Source organism: Quercus robur, chromosome 6, assembly GCF_932294415.1.
Source record: "Quercus robur chromosome 6, dhQueRobu3.1, whole genome shotgun sequence".
NCBI lineage: Eukaryota > Viridiplantae > Streptophyta > Magnoliopsida > Fagales > Fagaceae > Quercus > Quercus robur.
Genome location: NC_065539.1, coordinates 24,392,340 through 24,409,852, shown reverse-complemented (window position 1 = coordinate 24,409,852; position 17,513 = coordinate 24,392,340). Strand labels below are relative to the sequence as shown.

At 32.2% G+C, this 17,513-nt stretch overlaps 1 protein-coding gene across 1 annotated transcript; it reads right to left on the bottom strand.

Moving 5' to 3' along the window:
* Positions 1–12,011: 12,011 nt before the first annotated feature.
* LOC126733331 (uncharacterized) lies at positions 12,012–13,904 on the bottom strand. Its single transcript, XM_050436569.1, has 3 exons — positions 13,517–13,904; positions 13,227–13,416; positions 12,012–12,655 (listed from the first exon to the last, which is right to left on the bottom strand). The coding sequence occupies exons 1-3, from the start codon at positions 13,649–13,651 to the stop codon at positions 12,186–12,188; spliced, it is 795 nt and encodes a 264-aa protein (XP_050292526.1). The 5' UTR covers positions 13,652–13,904; the 3' UTR covers positions 12,012–12,185.
* Between the last annotated feature and the right edge of the window lie 3,609 nt (positions 13,905–17,513).

The following is a 17,513-nucleotide window of genomic DNA, read 5'->3' as shown; positions in this document are numbered from 1 at the left end:
TTGAAAGACAAGGCAACACTGCTCTAAGTGGGCCTAGGCCTTTACTTTTAGATCCCTTACATATATGATACATATATAGTTAAGACTTACTTTGGATTTAATGTTTGTTTTTCTAAACTAATGTGCGAAGACATGTATATATGTATGAATGTCATATTTTGAATTTTTCTTGAATTGAAAATCAATATGATTGTTTTACCTTGGCCCTCTAAGCAAAAATTCCTGGCTACGTCCCTGGTCAAATCAACACATCTATTACTCTCCTGTTAAAAACTCAAAATGTAATACTCTCGCGCATCTCACTTGAGCTTTAAAATAACAAATTACCAAGGGTTGAACGGATGAGAGGAGAGAGAAACTTAGGGCTTAACAGAGAAAGAGAGACATAGTTAAAACCAGAAGAACTACCGCCGACGACCACCATGATTACCATCATTGTCTTGCCATTGGTATTATTCTTCTTCTTCTTTTGTTTTTTTTTTTTTTTTTTTTTTCTCTTTGTTTTTCCAATCATCCATGACTTGCGAGAGAGGGAGACGTGCAGTTCAATCCATTTATTCTGGTTTCAGTGGCAATTTGTTATTTTTCCCCTATTTGTTGGTTTGTTCTCTCTTTTTTGTTGGGGTTTGGTTGATTTCAAATTTGGTGGTTTGATATTGAGTTCTCTCATGCTAGCTGTATACTAGGTTTTCGTAAGAGATCTTGTGCACACTATATGTGTGAGATAGTAGGAGTTTAATTGGATGTACAAGAATACCAACGAAGTTGCACATCTTGGCAAAGTGGTCTTTTTCAAACTCTTTTCCAAGTTATTTTGTTTATGGGATTGGTCCCTTAGCAGGAATAGTCTTAGCATGGCTAACTCTACTGTATAGTTTTTTTTCTATGCAAAAAAATCTTTAATTTATTTAATAAAAATAAAATGAATGTTGTTAACCGTACAATTTCATAATATCATATTCGATATACAAATATTAACAACAACAACAAAAATATTATTTGTTATTAATAATGAGTAAATCTGTTCAAAAATAATATAATTTGCACTGGTTACAATGTTAGCAAAATTCTTCAATTATTTTATTATTATTATTATTATCATCATCATCATCATCATCAACATTTCTGTATGTAAACATAAGTTACAAGCTAGTTAGTATAACGACAAAGTCTCAAACTGTTATTTGATTTCAGAGGTGCTTTTCGTAAGCTCTTCTAAATGAATTAATTTAAAGAAATTTTGCAATTTTTTAATTTACCCCATGCCATGGTTTTCAAATCCGGACTGTTCAATAAACCATTAAAGGGAGAGGTTCAAGGTTTTCAAAGTCGGACCGAGGTCGAACTATGATGATATCATAATTAATTTGATAATTATTTAAAATATAAATAAATATATTAAATTTATAAAACTTGCAAAATTAACTAATATATCTATATATGTGAGAGAAATTTAATAATTTTCAAGCATATATTTACAAATTAAATAAGAAAGTTAATAAAATAAAATAATAACTGTAGGGGCTGTTTTTGGGGCTCAGGCCCAACAGGCAAGCGATTCTGGCCCAAAAGTCCCTCAACAATGAATTTGTAGAGAGTAGGTTACAGAACTAGGTCTTGACAGAGTGAACATAGTTATGAACAAGCCATGCAACCATTTGAACGTGAGGATATTCCTCTAAGCTTCTTGGGATAACAATCCGTGGGGCTGTATCTTCTGCTTTTTTCCTCCAACTCCTTTTCTCTTTCTCTCTCCTTTTCTTTCTTCCTCCTGCGATCCCCTGGCCATGGGGATTTTCTTCTCTTATATAGCATCCTTCCTACGATAATGACCCTACACTTGTTAATCATCTGGGCCTCTACTTGAGTGTCTGTCCCATAGGACATCCTCCTTCTTTTCTGTGAGTTGCACTAGCCAAGATAATTATGTTCTCCTGTCCTTTGCACATTAATGCGGCTGGAAAAGTAGCTTCCTTGCATTTAATGCGGCAGTTGTGGTTGCCCCCCCCCCCCCCCCCGGGAACGTCCTGCTTTCTTCCTTGGTTTTGGATGACCTTTCTCCATGTAAAGGGTGTGAATCGGACTCCCATTTAGTGCGTCCGAGGAGGTACTCCTCCGCGGACGCCCCTAAGCAAGCCCGGCCCAACGTGATTGGGCTGGGGGGTCCTCTGCCCGTGTCTTTGCTTCTTATTGTGGTTGGGCTTAGTACAAGTACTGTGGCCCAACATTGACTGGCGAATTTTACCCCCACAATAACCATGAAAACATTAAAATTTATGATTAATTTTTGAAATAAAGTTGAATATCTTTGAAGGATTTTAATTATAATTTTTTATATATTCCTTTTAAGATATGGATAATTTAATTCAGTAGAATAGAATTGTGTTAAGTTGTTTTTATAAATTTTTTAAAAAAAATTGTGTTAAGTTTACTTCAAGTGTTTTGTGTGTGTGTGTGTGTGTGTGTGTGTTGAGCATCAACTTGCAAGCTTAGCTGAGTGGTTAGACTCTAGCTCCAACTCTATCAATGCCATGGTTTTAAACATGGTAAGCACACTTTTCCAATTTTTTCTTAATTAACAAGCATGCTTGAAAATCTGGTTTCCAGTTAACCCGATCGGACTGCTCAGTCCGGTCTGGGTTTGACAACCTTGCCCCATGCATGCAAGAAAGTATTACCAAAAAAGTCTAGGAACACAATTTTTGTCAATTTATATGTGGAGGAAAAGTGGTAAATCCATGTATAAATGATTAAATGATTGTTCATCATTAACAATCCTTCTCATCAAATCATGAGGAAAAAATTTGTGACCAATGGATCGGTATAAGATTTTAAATAGTAATTCTACATGCATCATATAAAAAATGATTTTTTTTCAAAATATAATGTAAAAATATTTTCTTTGTCTCTTTATTTATGAGAAACTAATGTAAAAATGATTTTTCTATAAAACAATAATGCAATCAAGTTATGTGACTTTTTATACTGCATGAAAGGGTAGCTTCTGAACATTTAATTGCAAGTCTTCAAACAAAATAAATTCATTTATGTGATTTTAAAGTATCCTGTAAGGACTGAATTTGGATTGGACCCAATATAGGATTGGGTTTTAGCCCAACAAGCCCAAACAATGAATTTGTAGAGCGTGGGTGAAAGAACTAGTTCTATTCAGTAAAAAAGATAATAACAGTTGTTTATTTAAGAGAATCAAACATGAGTAAAGTGAGAAAATCTGTCCTCGGCACAGTCCGAGGAGCTATGTTATAATGTCAAGTTGATGATCAAGGTTACAAGAGTTCAAAGGATTATTACAAAGATTTCTTGGTTTTTCCCCTCCTTTTCTTTTAGGCCACCTTTCCATGCTATATACTATAATTTTGGTATCATCCCTACCATACACATGTAGGTTAGATTCTAGGAACCCCTTCTTGTCCCATCCAACACCTCCTAGAACCTTCAACTAGCAGTTGTAAGGCTGCTTCACCACTGTTCAGGTATCACCTCCACATTGATGTGGTCAGACTGTTAGCTGGGATGCATTTAATGTGGAGGTAGCAGCTTTTGTAGATATTTGTTGCCTCCCTCTACTCCTCCCTTATCCAATGTTTGACTTCTAACAGTGTGTGAGAGTACTTTTCCCGTAACACTCAGACCCAAGGATCCCGGGCCGAATAGTTGTAGTTTGGTGGACCGGGCTTTGATTCACTATAGCTAAAAGGCTGTGGTGCACAGGGCGTGCTTCCTATAATACATATAAACTGACAAACAAGGATATTTGTATTGAACAACAAATCAAAACACAAAGTAAAAGCACAAAGTAACGATTAGGGATCCTTAAATCAGTAGAAAGTATTTCATTGAATTTTCTTTATTATGATTACAGTACGCTTACTAAGACATGATACAAGGTTCAAGCAAGCTCAAAAATTACAATCTTAAATGGTTATTCTAACCTTTAAGACTTGCAAAGTTTAACTCTTTTTGAATCCGAGTATGTGCTATAGTGGCTTTTTCTAGGATATCGAGAAGTAATTTTACTAATTTTCTCTTCTTCACAGAATTTTATCAATGGTTGTCCTATTTCCAAATTCTCTACCCTTCTTCGCAATCATTCCCCCCTTTTTATAGTGATATTCTAAAATCCTAGGGGAACTATTGATTCCCCTCTTTTGCCTTCTAGTCACCAGAGTATGTATTGTGCCCATCGCCCAGCAAGTTCAGTTTCCCTGTTCTTCATCCTTTCCTTCCTTTTAGTTTTGTTTCTTTAAAAGTCCATGGCTAACTACCTATTTCAGAACATGCTGAGGTCACGCCTTTCTCGATCCAACTTTTGGCAGTTCTTCTTCTTTATCTTTTTCTTAAACGGGCGGAATCCCATTCTGCCGGTTTTAAAGTCTTCCGCTGCTACTCCTTTTTTTATACTTCTTCATTCTGGTTCCCCAAGGTGCTACCCACTTGTGCTATGAGAGGTTGCTGATTCTTTCCTCTTTTTCTTGTTGGGTCGTTTGAGGCTTGAGAAGGACGTGGCTTCTCCTCTGTTCCTTATGTTTATTTTTTCTCTTTTTCTTTTGAACTGTCTTAATCTTTTGTTAACTGTGCTTACGCGCCTGGGCGGATCCTGAGCCTTTTGGCAGTCTTTGAGGATCCCGACTCAGTTTTCTTCTTCAATCCTCTGACATGGGCTTTTTCCTTTTCTTTCTTCTTTTCTTATAAGCTTCTGGGCTTCCCCTTTTTTCTTCTTGATGCTTTTTGGGCTTCAAACTTCTTGGACTTACCATTTCTTCTCCTTTTTCGTGGCCCCCTTGCGCTTATTTCTTTGGGCCTAGGTATTGTGACTTTTTAGACCTCAACACCGTGATGCAACCTCAAAGGATGTTCAGGATGACAGGGCATTTCTATTGACCTTGGATCTCTATTTCCGAGATGACTTTTCTCCTCGAACATATTTTGGACTATCATATACAATCCTTATTTCTTCTTCTTCTATCATTCCCATAATAACCTTATTTGACCATCCTCGAACTAGTAAATATTCTCGGATTGGGCCATAGGCCCAATTCATACAATTTTAATAGTACCTTCTGGCTAACTAGCCCCCACATATCCTTTAACTCACCAAAATATAAATTTATTAAGAGCAGAAAAATCATTTCATGCCAAACATGGATGCAATTAAATATCTATAAATATAATACTATTGTGAAAGTTTTTGTAGTTCAACTTAACGAAAGTATTTAGGATTCAAATCCTCCCTCCTTATTATTAAATTATAAAAAAATAAATATAATAATATCCATACTTATGCAAATCATAAAAGTGATCAAATTTATAATATTTTAATATAATTAGTGTGTTTTGGTAAACTTTTAATGAATTATTCTGTCTTAAAATTTTATTAATATATATAAAATGAATGAAGTTTAAAAAAAAATTGAGGTGAAAATGAAGTGTTGGACTTTCTATTATTACCCTCTCATGCATTATGTAAAGTAAAAAAAACTTGCAATTGAATAGCTACACTGGTTACAAACCCATTAACTCTAAAATACCTCCTGATCCAAACCCCTTCACTCATTAGATTTAGATTTAGAGGTATTCTAGAGCTGCTGGCTTTAAGATCAATGTAGTTGTTTAACTGTGGGAACTTAGAGATGGGTTAATATTGAGTATTTATTTGAATATTCAGAATCTAGTAGTAGAGCTTGATGAATGTAGGATGTTGTTTGAATATTGATGTTTATTTGAATATTGATGAATGTAGGATGTTTTTGGGAATGTTTTCTTACAGGGAATTGAAGCTAACCGTTGTACTTATATTTTAGCAAGGAGGGAAGGAGATAATAGATTTCCTTGCCTAATACTTCTGGTTGGATTAATCAAGCCTTTCGGTTCACCATTGACAAAAATTGAATAAGAAATAGTGGAAACACATAGCATCATCAAGGCAATCCATTTCTCATTAAATCCCAAATTACGCATGATTGCCTCCAAAAATGACCGATCAACTCTATCATAGGCTTTACTCATATCTAGCTTGAGGACCATAAAACTATCTTTTGCCGGATTATATCTCTGCATACTGTTAGGAGATTCAAAAGCTACCAAGATATTATCAGAAATAAGGTGATTTTTTGTGAAAGCACTTAGTTATTAAAAATTTCACATTTATTGAATTGACATTTTATGATTGATGTAAAATAATGAAAACAATATTAGTAATAGATTCATGTAAAAGTGATATTAGATCAATCATATCTTGCAAATGTGATGTGAATTTTTTTAGAGTGGTTTTACTTTTTAGCATTGCAATTGGAATAATTTTAAAGGATAAGGGCGTGCTTTCTCAAAAAGAAAAATTAATTTCAATTCAATATTTAGGTGCAGTTTGGATAGGGCATTTGCCCATCTGCGTTTTTTTTTTTTTTTTTTTTTTATTCTCCCCAGCCGCAACTGTTGACCCGGTCTGCTGTGAACAGTGCACTTGTGTACTGTTCACGGGTCCCACAAACTCCACTTTTTATCAATTTTTTTATTAAAAATGGGTCCCACAGCACTATTCACACATTTAAAAATTATTTTGCTACAGTGTTTTCAGTTTTCAGTTTTCAGTTTCAGCAAAATAAGTTCTATCCAAACAGACCCTTAATAATCAATACAATTTGATGCAAACCAGCTGGCAGATTCGTAGACGCTGGACTATAGAATATACATTCAACCTATGACGTCATTTCTATGATTATTGCTCTTTATTATTAGACTAAGACACTAATTGGTTTTTTGAAACCTAGATCTCTTACTTAAGAGCAAAAAAAATTTACCAATTGAACTAACTTAAACCAACTATAATCAATAAATAAATTGCATCTTTTTCTGGATTGAATAATTGATCAATTGAATTGCTTTCTGCTTGGTTCGGTTTCTGGATGTATGCTATCATGTTCTTGGTAAGAAAGAATAAAATAGCAGGGTATGGAAATACATGGAGTAGTTTCACTCAGGAAAGGTGGGAAAAGAGAACAAATACACGCATCTGATCCGACAAAGGCATGGTTGTTTTACTAATTGTACCAGTAGAGACCCCTCACTTCCCCCATTGTTTTGTGCCACTTGTTTTCGAAGTGCCAGTGGTTTCCTCAATTCTTCTTCAAAATTCTATTTCACGTCTTGGTTTTTTGGACTTGTTGCTTGTAGCCCTACGTCATCTTTGGATAGGGATGGGGTTAAACATATAAACTATGACATTATCATGGGTTCTTTCTTAATTTATTTATCTCTCTCTCGGATCAGACAAAGAATCTACCTTGAACTGCTCATCAATCACTATCCTTTTTTTTTTTAAGGAAAACATCAATCAGTATATATCCTAGCTAGGATGCAAATGCATCCGGTACTTTAGATGATATTATATAGAAAGTAATTTAGCAAAAATAAAAATAATTTATATAGAAAGTAAATCACTATGAGAAATTTATTATTTTTCTATAAACTAAATAAAAGAGAGGTCCACAAGATAGCAAATGCCTTTTATTAAAAGTGACGGTTTGTAAGTTCAAGTCCAAAAATCAACCTCTCCAAAACAAATTAAGAATAAAATATTGCTTACTATAACTTCTCTCAAAACTCACAAATAGTATGAGTTTTGTTTATTCAATACGATCTTTTATAAACTATAAAATAAAATAAAAAGGAAAAATAATAATTATAGAAAATTAATCACTAATACTAATAGCTTTTTATTTTTGGGGGAAGAAAAAGAATTTTTAACTTAAAGAGGTCATTATCCATCCCAAAATAATAGTAATAGAGCTATTCCAATTTTTGGGTTAAAATGAGCCGCCCTAATTTGTTGTCATTTTGTCATTTCAACGTTTGTGACACACTTTTCATAAAATAAAATATAAAAAAAAATGAAAAAGCGTTTGTGACACACGAGAAGTGCCAATTGGAAGGGGAAAAAAAAAAGTTAATGGGTTGGGGACAAGACAAGACAAGACAAGACATGAAATTGAATAGGGTACATGCAAGAACATTAAAGAGAAATGCGGCTAGCAACAACAAGAAGAGTTGCGTTTAAATCAAAGAATGAAAGATAGGAACTGGTGGAATATGTTTATGAACCATTATATTTATAATTAGAACGGTAAATGAACCAAATTGTTCATAAATAGTTCAGACTTGATTTGATAAAAAACCCGTTCATGTTTTTTTGTTTATAAACAAGACAAGTTTAAACTTTAGTATTAGGCTTGTTTAATAAACGAGTCGAGCCCGAGTAAAAAATATTATTCATGAACAAGTTTGTGATTACCAAGGCTCGATATAAAAGTAATAAAACAAGTTGAACCAAACTTATTTATAAGTTTGGTAATAAAATTGATATAAACTTGACAAGTAAACTCATATTTTTCTAAAATTTTAATTAATTATAAGTTGAAACCACTCATCCAAACCAAATAAACTAGATAATAAACTTGATATAGGCTTGATAATACACTTATATTAGATTTCAAGCTCAAAAGCATGATATCGAGCTTGAGTTTGGGCTTGATATTGAGTTCGAGCTTGGTTTGACTGATGAATCAAGCCAAGCCAAGTCAAGCTGAGCTCAAGCTCAAGCTTTTATACTTTATAATGAGCTAAAGCTTGAACATTATTTGTAGGCTCATATCGAGCTCAAGCTAAGCTTAAACATTCTATTTTTGCTGTAAAGTCGAGTTTAAACATTCACTACTCGACAAATCTTGACTCGTTTACAGCCCTATTTATAATTGAGAAGGGGTCTAAAATATACAATTATTATTATTTTTGGCTAAAGTCTAAAAAAAAATTAATATAAAAGAAAAGAATCATTACTATAATGACAAAATCTCATACTGTTATAATCTCAGACTGTTATTTGATTTCAAAGGTGCTTTCGGTAAGCACTTCTTCTAAATGAATCAAGTTAAAAGAAATGTTGAAAATTTTTAATTTATCCCATGCATGGAAGAAAGTACTATCAAAAAAAGTTTAGGAGCATCATTTTTGTCAATTTATATGTAAAAAAAAAAAAAAAAAAGTAGTGGATCCATGTATAAATAATTGTTCATTATTAACAATCCTTCTCATCAAATCATGAAAAAATATTGTGACCAATGGATCGGTATAAGATTTTAAATAGTAATCCTACATGTATCATATAACAAATGGCTTTTTTTTTTCAAAATATAATGTAAATATATAAATATATATATATATATATATATATATATATATATATATATATATATATATTGTCTTTGTCACTTTAATTATGAGAAACTAATGCAAAAATTATTTTCTATAAAAAAAAAAAAAAATCATGCAAGTCTACATACTGCATGAAAGGGTACCTTTTAAGCATTTAATTGCAAGTCTACAAACAAAATAAATTCATTTATGTGATTTTAAAATATCCTTTATTTCACCTAAATATAAATTTAGTAAGAGTGGAAAAATCTGTTCATAGATGCTTTTAGGTTCCTCTCCTAATCTCCTTTTCATGCCAAATAGGGATGCAGTTAAATATCTATAAATATTATACTATTGCGACAGTTTTTGTAGTTCAACTTAATGGAGACCGTTAGAAAATCTTCCATTCTTATTATTAAATTATAAAAAATAAATATAATGATATCCATACTTATGCAAATCATAAAAGTGATCAAATTTATAATATTTTAATATAATTAGAGTGTGTTTTGGTAAAATTTTAATGAATTATTTTGTCTTAAAAATTTATTAATATATATAAAATGAATGAAGTTTTTTATTATTTATTTTCTAAATTGAGGTGAAGATGAAGTGTAAAGACTTTTTATTATTACCCTCTCATGCATTATGTGAAGTAAAAAACTTGCAATTAAGTAGCTACATTGGTTACAAACCCAACAACTGATCTAAAATACCCCTTGATCCACTCCCCTTCAAACATTAGATTTAGATTTAGAGGTATTCTAGAGCTGTTGGGTTTGAAAACAATGAAGATGCTTAACTGTGGGTTCTTAGAGTTAGAGATGGGTTAATATTGAGTGTTTATTTGAATATTCAGAATCTAGTAGTAGATCTTGATGAATGTAAGATATTGTTTGAATATTGATGAATGTTGGATGTTGTTTGGGAATGTTTTCTTACAAAGAAGCTAACCGTTGTACTTATATTTTAGCAAGGAGGGGAACTTTGTTTGTTGTAATATGACTTTGTAACTTTTGATAACCCCCCATCTTATTGCTTTTGTTATTTTTAGACAACTTTGACTCCGTTTTGTGACGGTGTTTGTAATATTGGAACTCTGTTAGTCTTTGAATGAAATCCAATTTAACCCAAAAAAAAAAAATCTTTTTGTATAATTATTGCCTAATCTTTTGTTGATAACTTCAATTACATGTTTCTAGAAGACTGTACACTTGTATTATCCTATCAACGATAGGATAAAAAATGGACTAAGAAATTCAATGAAAGGATCAAAACCATGAGATAAGGCTAACCGACTTTCTTAACATCAACATTTATAATAATATAAATTTGGGATCCTAGAAAAGCTTTACTCAAATCCCAAACTATTCTTTTGAGGTAATCATTCAAAACACTCTTTCTTTCTCTCTCTCTCTCTCTGCCTCTCCTACCTATTGGTCCTGTTTGGTACATCATTTTAAACACATGTTTTCAGTTTTTAAACAACATTACACGTATTTTTACACATTTTTTCACCCACACGTTTTTTCAAAAAAACTGAAAACTGTTGTTTAAACACACGTACCAAATGGGCTTCAACTCCTTAAGCTTTAAGCCATACTACTGGAATTCACATTAATATGGATAGTACCTTAAGGGTCTGTTTGGTTGGAGAGGTGGAAAAGTGGGAGGATAGAAAAAAATTTTATTTTCTCTCTTTTTTGTTTGGTTGGGAGTGGAAAAGTGAAAAGATGAAAAAAAAATGAGTTTGAATAAATTTCCTCATATACCCTTGTTAAAGAATGATGCCAAATTAAACAAAAAAAAATGACAAATAACCACACAAAAAAGAGCAATCACCCAAAATTTTTTATAAAAATAAAATATCACACCCAAGCCCTAAAAAATTTTTTTTTAAAAAAAAGTGTCAACTGGCAATGTAATTGCCTAGAAAAAGAAAAAAAAAGGCAAAAAAAAAAAAGGGCAACGTTGCTGCCTAGGGAAGAGATAAGAAAGAAAAAAAAAATGTAACTTGAATTGGGAGTATTTGTGTAAAGTGCATCTTTCAGCACTTTTTCCTTGTCATTTTCCTTCCAAATTGGGAGGATAAAAAAAGGTGGGTCCGGAGGGAAAATTTCCCACCTATTTTCTATCTCTCTTGTTTTCTTTCCTTAACCAAACAGTGAAAAATGACATTTTTCACCTTATTTTCCTCTCCTTTTTTTCCATCCTTTCTGTTTTCATCCCAACCAAACATTCCCTAAATGTCAAAACGTGACTATTACCCCCAAACTAGCTAGGAAATGAAAATTTCCTGTTAGGTCACCCTCCTTTGTTGTCATGACTCATCCAGCACAAAATGCAAAGCTTAGAGCCCATTCATAAATCTCATCAAACAATAAAGATTTGAAAATAAAAGTTTATCCAAATTTATTTTTTACAGGCATTTAAAAATAAAATAAAAAAACTTAGAAAATATCATTCATAAGAGAGATTCTATGATTATATTCATTTTGGTTTCAAATTTTTGTATCCAAAAGTCACAATGGACGCCAAAAACCTTGTAGTTGAATTGGTACCTTCCCCATATACAAAATACTTGAGGGTCTGGAGAGGAAAAAATTTGAGAGGTGAGGTTAGCAATAATCCAAATTGAGAGTATACTACATACATTAAATAACTAACTAATCCAAAGCAAAGAACCATGATTGAGAATTGAGATGTTGGTGCCATTTCTCATATCTCAGCAAAAAATGGACCCAAGAACCTAGAATTTTGATAAATAGATAAAAATAAATGTAACAAAAATGAAAGAGAAAGAAAAGAAATCGCAGACAAATTGAATTGCTCTCATGCCTCGGTACAAAAAGGATCTAAGTAATACTCAAATACTTGGACAAAAAGACCCCAAAAAAAAAAAAAAAAAAAAAAGGACCAAAATTGGGCATCCACGGCCTATGCCAAAATTAGAACCCAAGAACCAAAAATCAAAGTCAGCAACAATTTATGCTCATGTTAGAAAACTGACTAGACAAGCCAGACCCACCAGCCAAATTGCTTCTCTTGGACTTGTTCACCATTGGAGGTGAAGGTGCCCACTTGCTGTAATTTTGTGCATCACCTTTTGTTTCTCTATTACTGTTCTCTGATGATCCTACTGCATTAGGGAGTTTGTGACAGGCAGAGAGCCATTTAGACTGCATGTAAGTGATAGTCCTCCAAGGGGGTACGTGGAGGCCTCTCTCTCTAAGGGACTGTTTGGCAGCTGGGCATAGAATTGAGATTATCTTGTTGAGCTTGTCCTCAGTCCCTACAAAGATGTGTGGGAGTATATTTGTGAGCTCCTTGTAGGTTGGTGTAGGCCTTGCTAGCTCAAACTGTGACCTGAAGTCTATATCCACTATGAGCCTCATTGGATCACCATTTTCATTTTTCATTGTGATATCTATGTAGTCATAATCACCTGTTTAAAAAAAAAAAAAAAAAAAACCCAAGAATAGTGTTAAGTAAACCCAAGTAGGATCCACACCAAAAACACCTGAACTTAAGCGCGTATCTCCCACGCGCTTCAAATTTGGGTGACCAAAACGATTCAAAGATGCGCTTGGTAACAACTTATTAGAATTTCCTCAGGAAGATAAGGATGTTCGAACAGACATGCATGTAGTGGGACATATACATATTCTCAAGAACAACTATTCTTTTCAAAGGTTTACCATATAAAAGTTTTTTTTTTTTTTTTAACTTCATTATGTCTTTCTGGGCATTTTCCTCTTTTTGGGAACTGAACCATAAATGACAAATTGCATATCAACTTTCATAAGCCGTATTATAGTACTTATACAAAAATGTTTTGTTTGTGCTAAAACCGAACACAACTTTAATTTCTAACCAAAGTGGAAACATTATTATTAGAGTTGTGGAATAGAAGGGACATATATAAGGAATTTGATGCAAAAAATAAGAAATTGACAAATTGAGTGAGCCACAAAAGAGGGATATAGAGAGAGAGAGAGAGAGAGAAAGAGACACACCAGCAGGGCATCCCAAGGAAGTGAGCCAAGATGTTTGACATAGAGAAGCATTATAGCCATCTATTTTGTGCTTCATTACAAGCCACTTTTTCAGACTAGTCGTTTTCTTAGCGTCCCTTTTGTTTCTCATGTGCCTCAACACACACTCTAGGACCTCAGCCTCAGCCTGTGTCCTACTCCCAACAATCTCCTGAAACCACACAAAAATCAGCAAAATATATGCTCTCTCTCACACACAAAGAAAACCAACAAAACAAATATATAATAAATACAAGAAAAAACATATAAACCTGTAAAGTGAGATATTGCGTATGATAGTTAAGAGGAAGGCAGGTTGAGGAAGCAGAAAAAATGGGAGATGGTGATTCTGATTCTATAAAATCCTCTATCATCTGAACCAGTCTTTCCTCTTCTGAGCTGCTCATCTCTCTCTCTCTCTCTCTCTGTGCAGATGGAGCTTTGATTGATGTATTCTGTAATATTGGGGACTAGAAAAAGAAAGTAGAGATAAAGTTTGATTAGTTGTTGGGTGTTGTAGAAGACTAATAAGTAGAACATATATGGTTTTATTGTGGGGTTCTTGAAGATGGTGTTCAATTGTTTCTTTATATATATGGCAGACTCAGACTGGGGCATAGGGCGGTGGAAATTATATGCATATGGTGACAGATGAGGTCATGAAAAGAGATGGGGCACTTTCATATTGCATATATATATAGACATAGTAAATAAAAATAGAAGAAATGGTAAATTGTTTACTAAAAAAAAGAAGAAGAAATGGTAAATATAATCCATAAATTAAAAGTGAGTAAAAATGTATGTGGGTAGCTCCAGTAGCTAGGGAATATTAATGGAGAATATTCCATATGTATATAAATATATAAGGTGAAAATGACACACACCAAAAAAGGTGGCATGGTATAGGTATCTGATCCAGAAGCTACTTCAAAGATCATTCCGATTTTTTCACGTTTAACTGCTTAATATATAAGGGTAGATGGACCTTGTCATAGACCCTTAATAAGGGCTTTAATCAATTCCTTTGCGTACGGTACGTGTAAAGTGGGATTAATTGGGAGAAATCTTGTGGATGTGGTACGTACGTACGTACTCAACCTACGTTCTTGCGCTTAAGGCCCTGATCGATCGTTTTAAAAAGGATGAAGCACTATCTGTTTGCGCCAAAGATTTGTTGTATAGGAATTAATTAAGATTTAAGAACGACTCCATTTTGATGGATCGAATGATCTCACTCTCAGCACTCAGCACGCTGCAGATTTTTTTTTTTTTTTTTTCCAACGACTTGATCACTGTCGGTATTTGTTTTGATGCTTGAATAAGTAACCTGTTTACATATATATATATAAAATTCTGTGTGTAATCAATGGACTTTGTTATGAATGATTAAGGATATAATTGAATGAATGTGTATAATAGATGGATACCTCTTGAAGAGGTCATATGGATTTGTGGAAGGACAATTTTTAGTTACAAAATTAGTTGTAGTCTTAGCCTACAAATTTACTTAATATCTTTTTATTAGAGGTGAATTTTGACAAATTTACCATTGGATTACATCTTCTTCTTATATCTTCCATATTTGCAAAATTTCAAGAAAATTAAAGATCAATAGTTTTGTCATCAATAAATTTTTTAAATTTTAAGTTTTTGTAATTTAAAATTATGCACAAAATATAATCTTATAAATCATATAGTAAAACTATTCGATTGACACAAAATTTAACATGTGTATTAAGAGCATAAAGAGCATGCAATTCAATGGTTAGATTTTCAAAGTAAGTTGTAATATTTATTTTATTGAATAAGTTTGTAGCCTTCAACTACAACCAATTTTGTAGCTAAACTTGTCCTTTATGAAATTCAATTCATGGCCCTAGCCCCTCCCTCTCTCTCTCTGAGAATTTTCTCTCCTCTTTTTTCTCTCCCCTTTTTTCTTTCTAAAAATAAATTAGAAAAGATATTCATCTTTTTTATTATATATTTATAGAACGGTTCAAGTTAGTTTAAATGGTAAAATCTCTAATCCTGATTAAGTTTTGCTTGCTCAAAATATTAATTGGATTTTTGTTTCATAATAAAAAGTAATTATCATAGTTATATATCTTTAAAAAAATTAACATGCATTTTCCGTTTTAATATATAAAATACATATACCATTTGAGCTTGCTAACAATGAGATTGAAAAAGAATTTTTTAGACCCAAAAGCCAAAGTTAATTTGCAATGAATTTGTCAATTAAGTTTCAGTTAACTAAATTATGTAATTTGAATTATCAATATGAACAGCCACAAAATAACAAGTCACCAAACCGTAAAGCAAGGTAATAAAGGCAACAAAATATGAGACAGGCGATACGGTGAAGAAGTGCAAAATATATGGAGAACACTCCAGAAGAAAAAACATTGTGATGGTACCTTTACCCTAAATAAGCAATTCATTATAAAAGAAAAGTTTTACAATTTAGTCCAAACCCTTGATCTTAGAAACTACTCACTTGTTAACTTATCGATGCGATCGACCCCACACTAGCTTCAAACCTTATGAACTCTTCGTACATGAACACTTTTATTCACAATTTGCATCCTTGATCATGATTAGATCCTCTAACCGACTCCAAGGACCCTTCTTAAAAATTTGGATACTATAGTGCCACACTGGATTAATTGGTTATGTGGTTTCAAACTTTGATCACACTATATGGAATAAATAGGCCTACATATCTATAATTTATGCTAATTTCATTGCTTCAGTTTCACTTTTTTCACACTTATGGATGCTTCTCATATATATCTATAATTTCAAACATGTGTTTTGTACTCTACTGCAACTAAATTATCTTGACATGTACTTTGTCATTTGATGTCTAAAATTTTTTACTTATTGCATTATTCCAGAAAAATGAATGTACCTCAATCATTCATCTTTCAATTCGCTTGCATGCAACTAGCTAGATAAAGGTTTCAATGGTTTTCTTGAGGCCATTGTGTGTGTGTGCGTGAATGGCTTTATCCAAAAAATGTTAAAAAATAATAATGATAATCACATGATACTTGGCATTATATTTTTCGATTGAGTTTGAGTTGCACATTGTAAAACCCAAAATAAACAAGTAAACCAATAATGTTTTAATTTTATTATTTTTTTACCAAAAAAAAAAAAAAGGACAAGTTGAGGGTCAATGCCTTTAGGTCTAAAATTTGAGTTTGGGTTTGATATTTTCTTTTGAGTTTGGGTTAGGTTGTCAAGTCTTGATCTCTTTGCCACGTCTAATCGTATAATACATTATACTATTATAGACTTATTGATTATTATATTGCTATGGAATTTGTCAATTTAAAACCTAACAGAGATAATTTGTTTAAGTCCAAACTCATCTTAAATGGAATAATATTTCATTTTTTGATAGAGTTCTAACCTATGACGTTTGCTTCTAATGATTATACATTTTATCATCATATCAAAATACCAATCGGTTTTTGGTGTAGACGGTAATTGAAATCAATAATATATATTTTATTTGATTTTTAATTAGTCGAGTAATATTTGTGATTTTATTCTCCTTTTTTTTAGATTATTTGTGATTTTATTCTATTTGGTCACAACTGTGATATTTTTGGTAGATCATACTACATTTATTATAAACTTACTATATTTTAGTTTGTATGGATATGATGTATTATTAAGTTTTATTCTTCTGAATTTGAAAGTTAGACAATTCCTTTGCATGCATTCAAAATAATAATAATAATAATAATAATAATAGAACATTCAAATTTTTAGTGGATTCCAATTAAATAAACTAACAAAATTTCATGCTATCGAATACGAGATTTGAATTGAGTCCCACCTATGTCAAAAACCATTTAGTGTATGAATCTAGTAATAAAGAACAATTATCATGAAGCCGATATCATATATTCAAATCTTATTTATTTATAAATAATAGTAGTAACATCTCAAACTTTACACTTGACATGCATGCCATAATTAATTTACATTAACTTATGACAAAATATACTCCATTTGATTATGCCTTAATTTAAATGCTAGAATGGAGTTTGGTTCTTGGCATACTTGTTATGTCCATTGTTTCTTAGGAAAATCAACAAAAATAATTTCTCACTTCCTTAATCTTGCAACCATTGAAGTGTCAAGAACCTTGTAGATCAACAATCAAACAAAATCTAAAAATAATAATAATAATTAAAACCTTATCTAAGCAACAAAACATTCAGAATATTATATGCAAATTAATTTTCTTGTTTT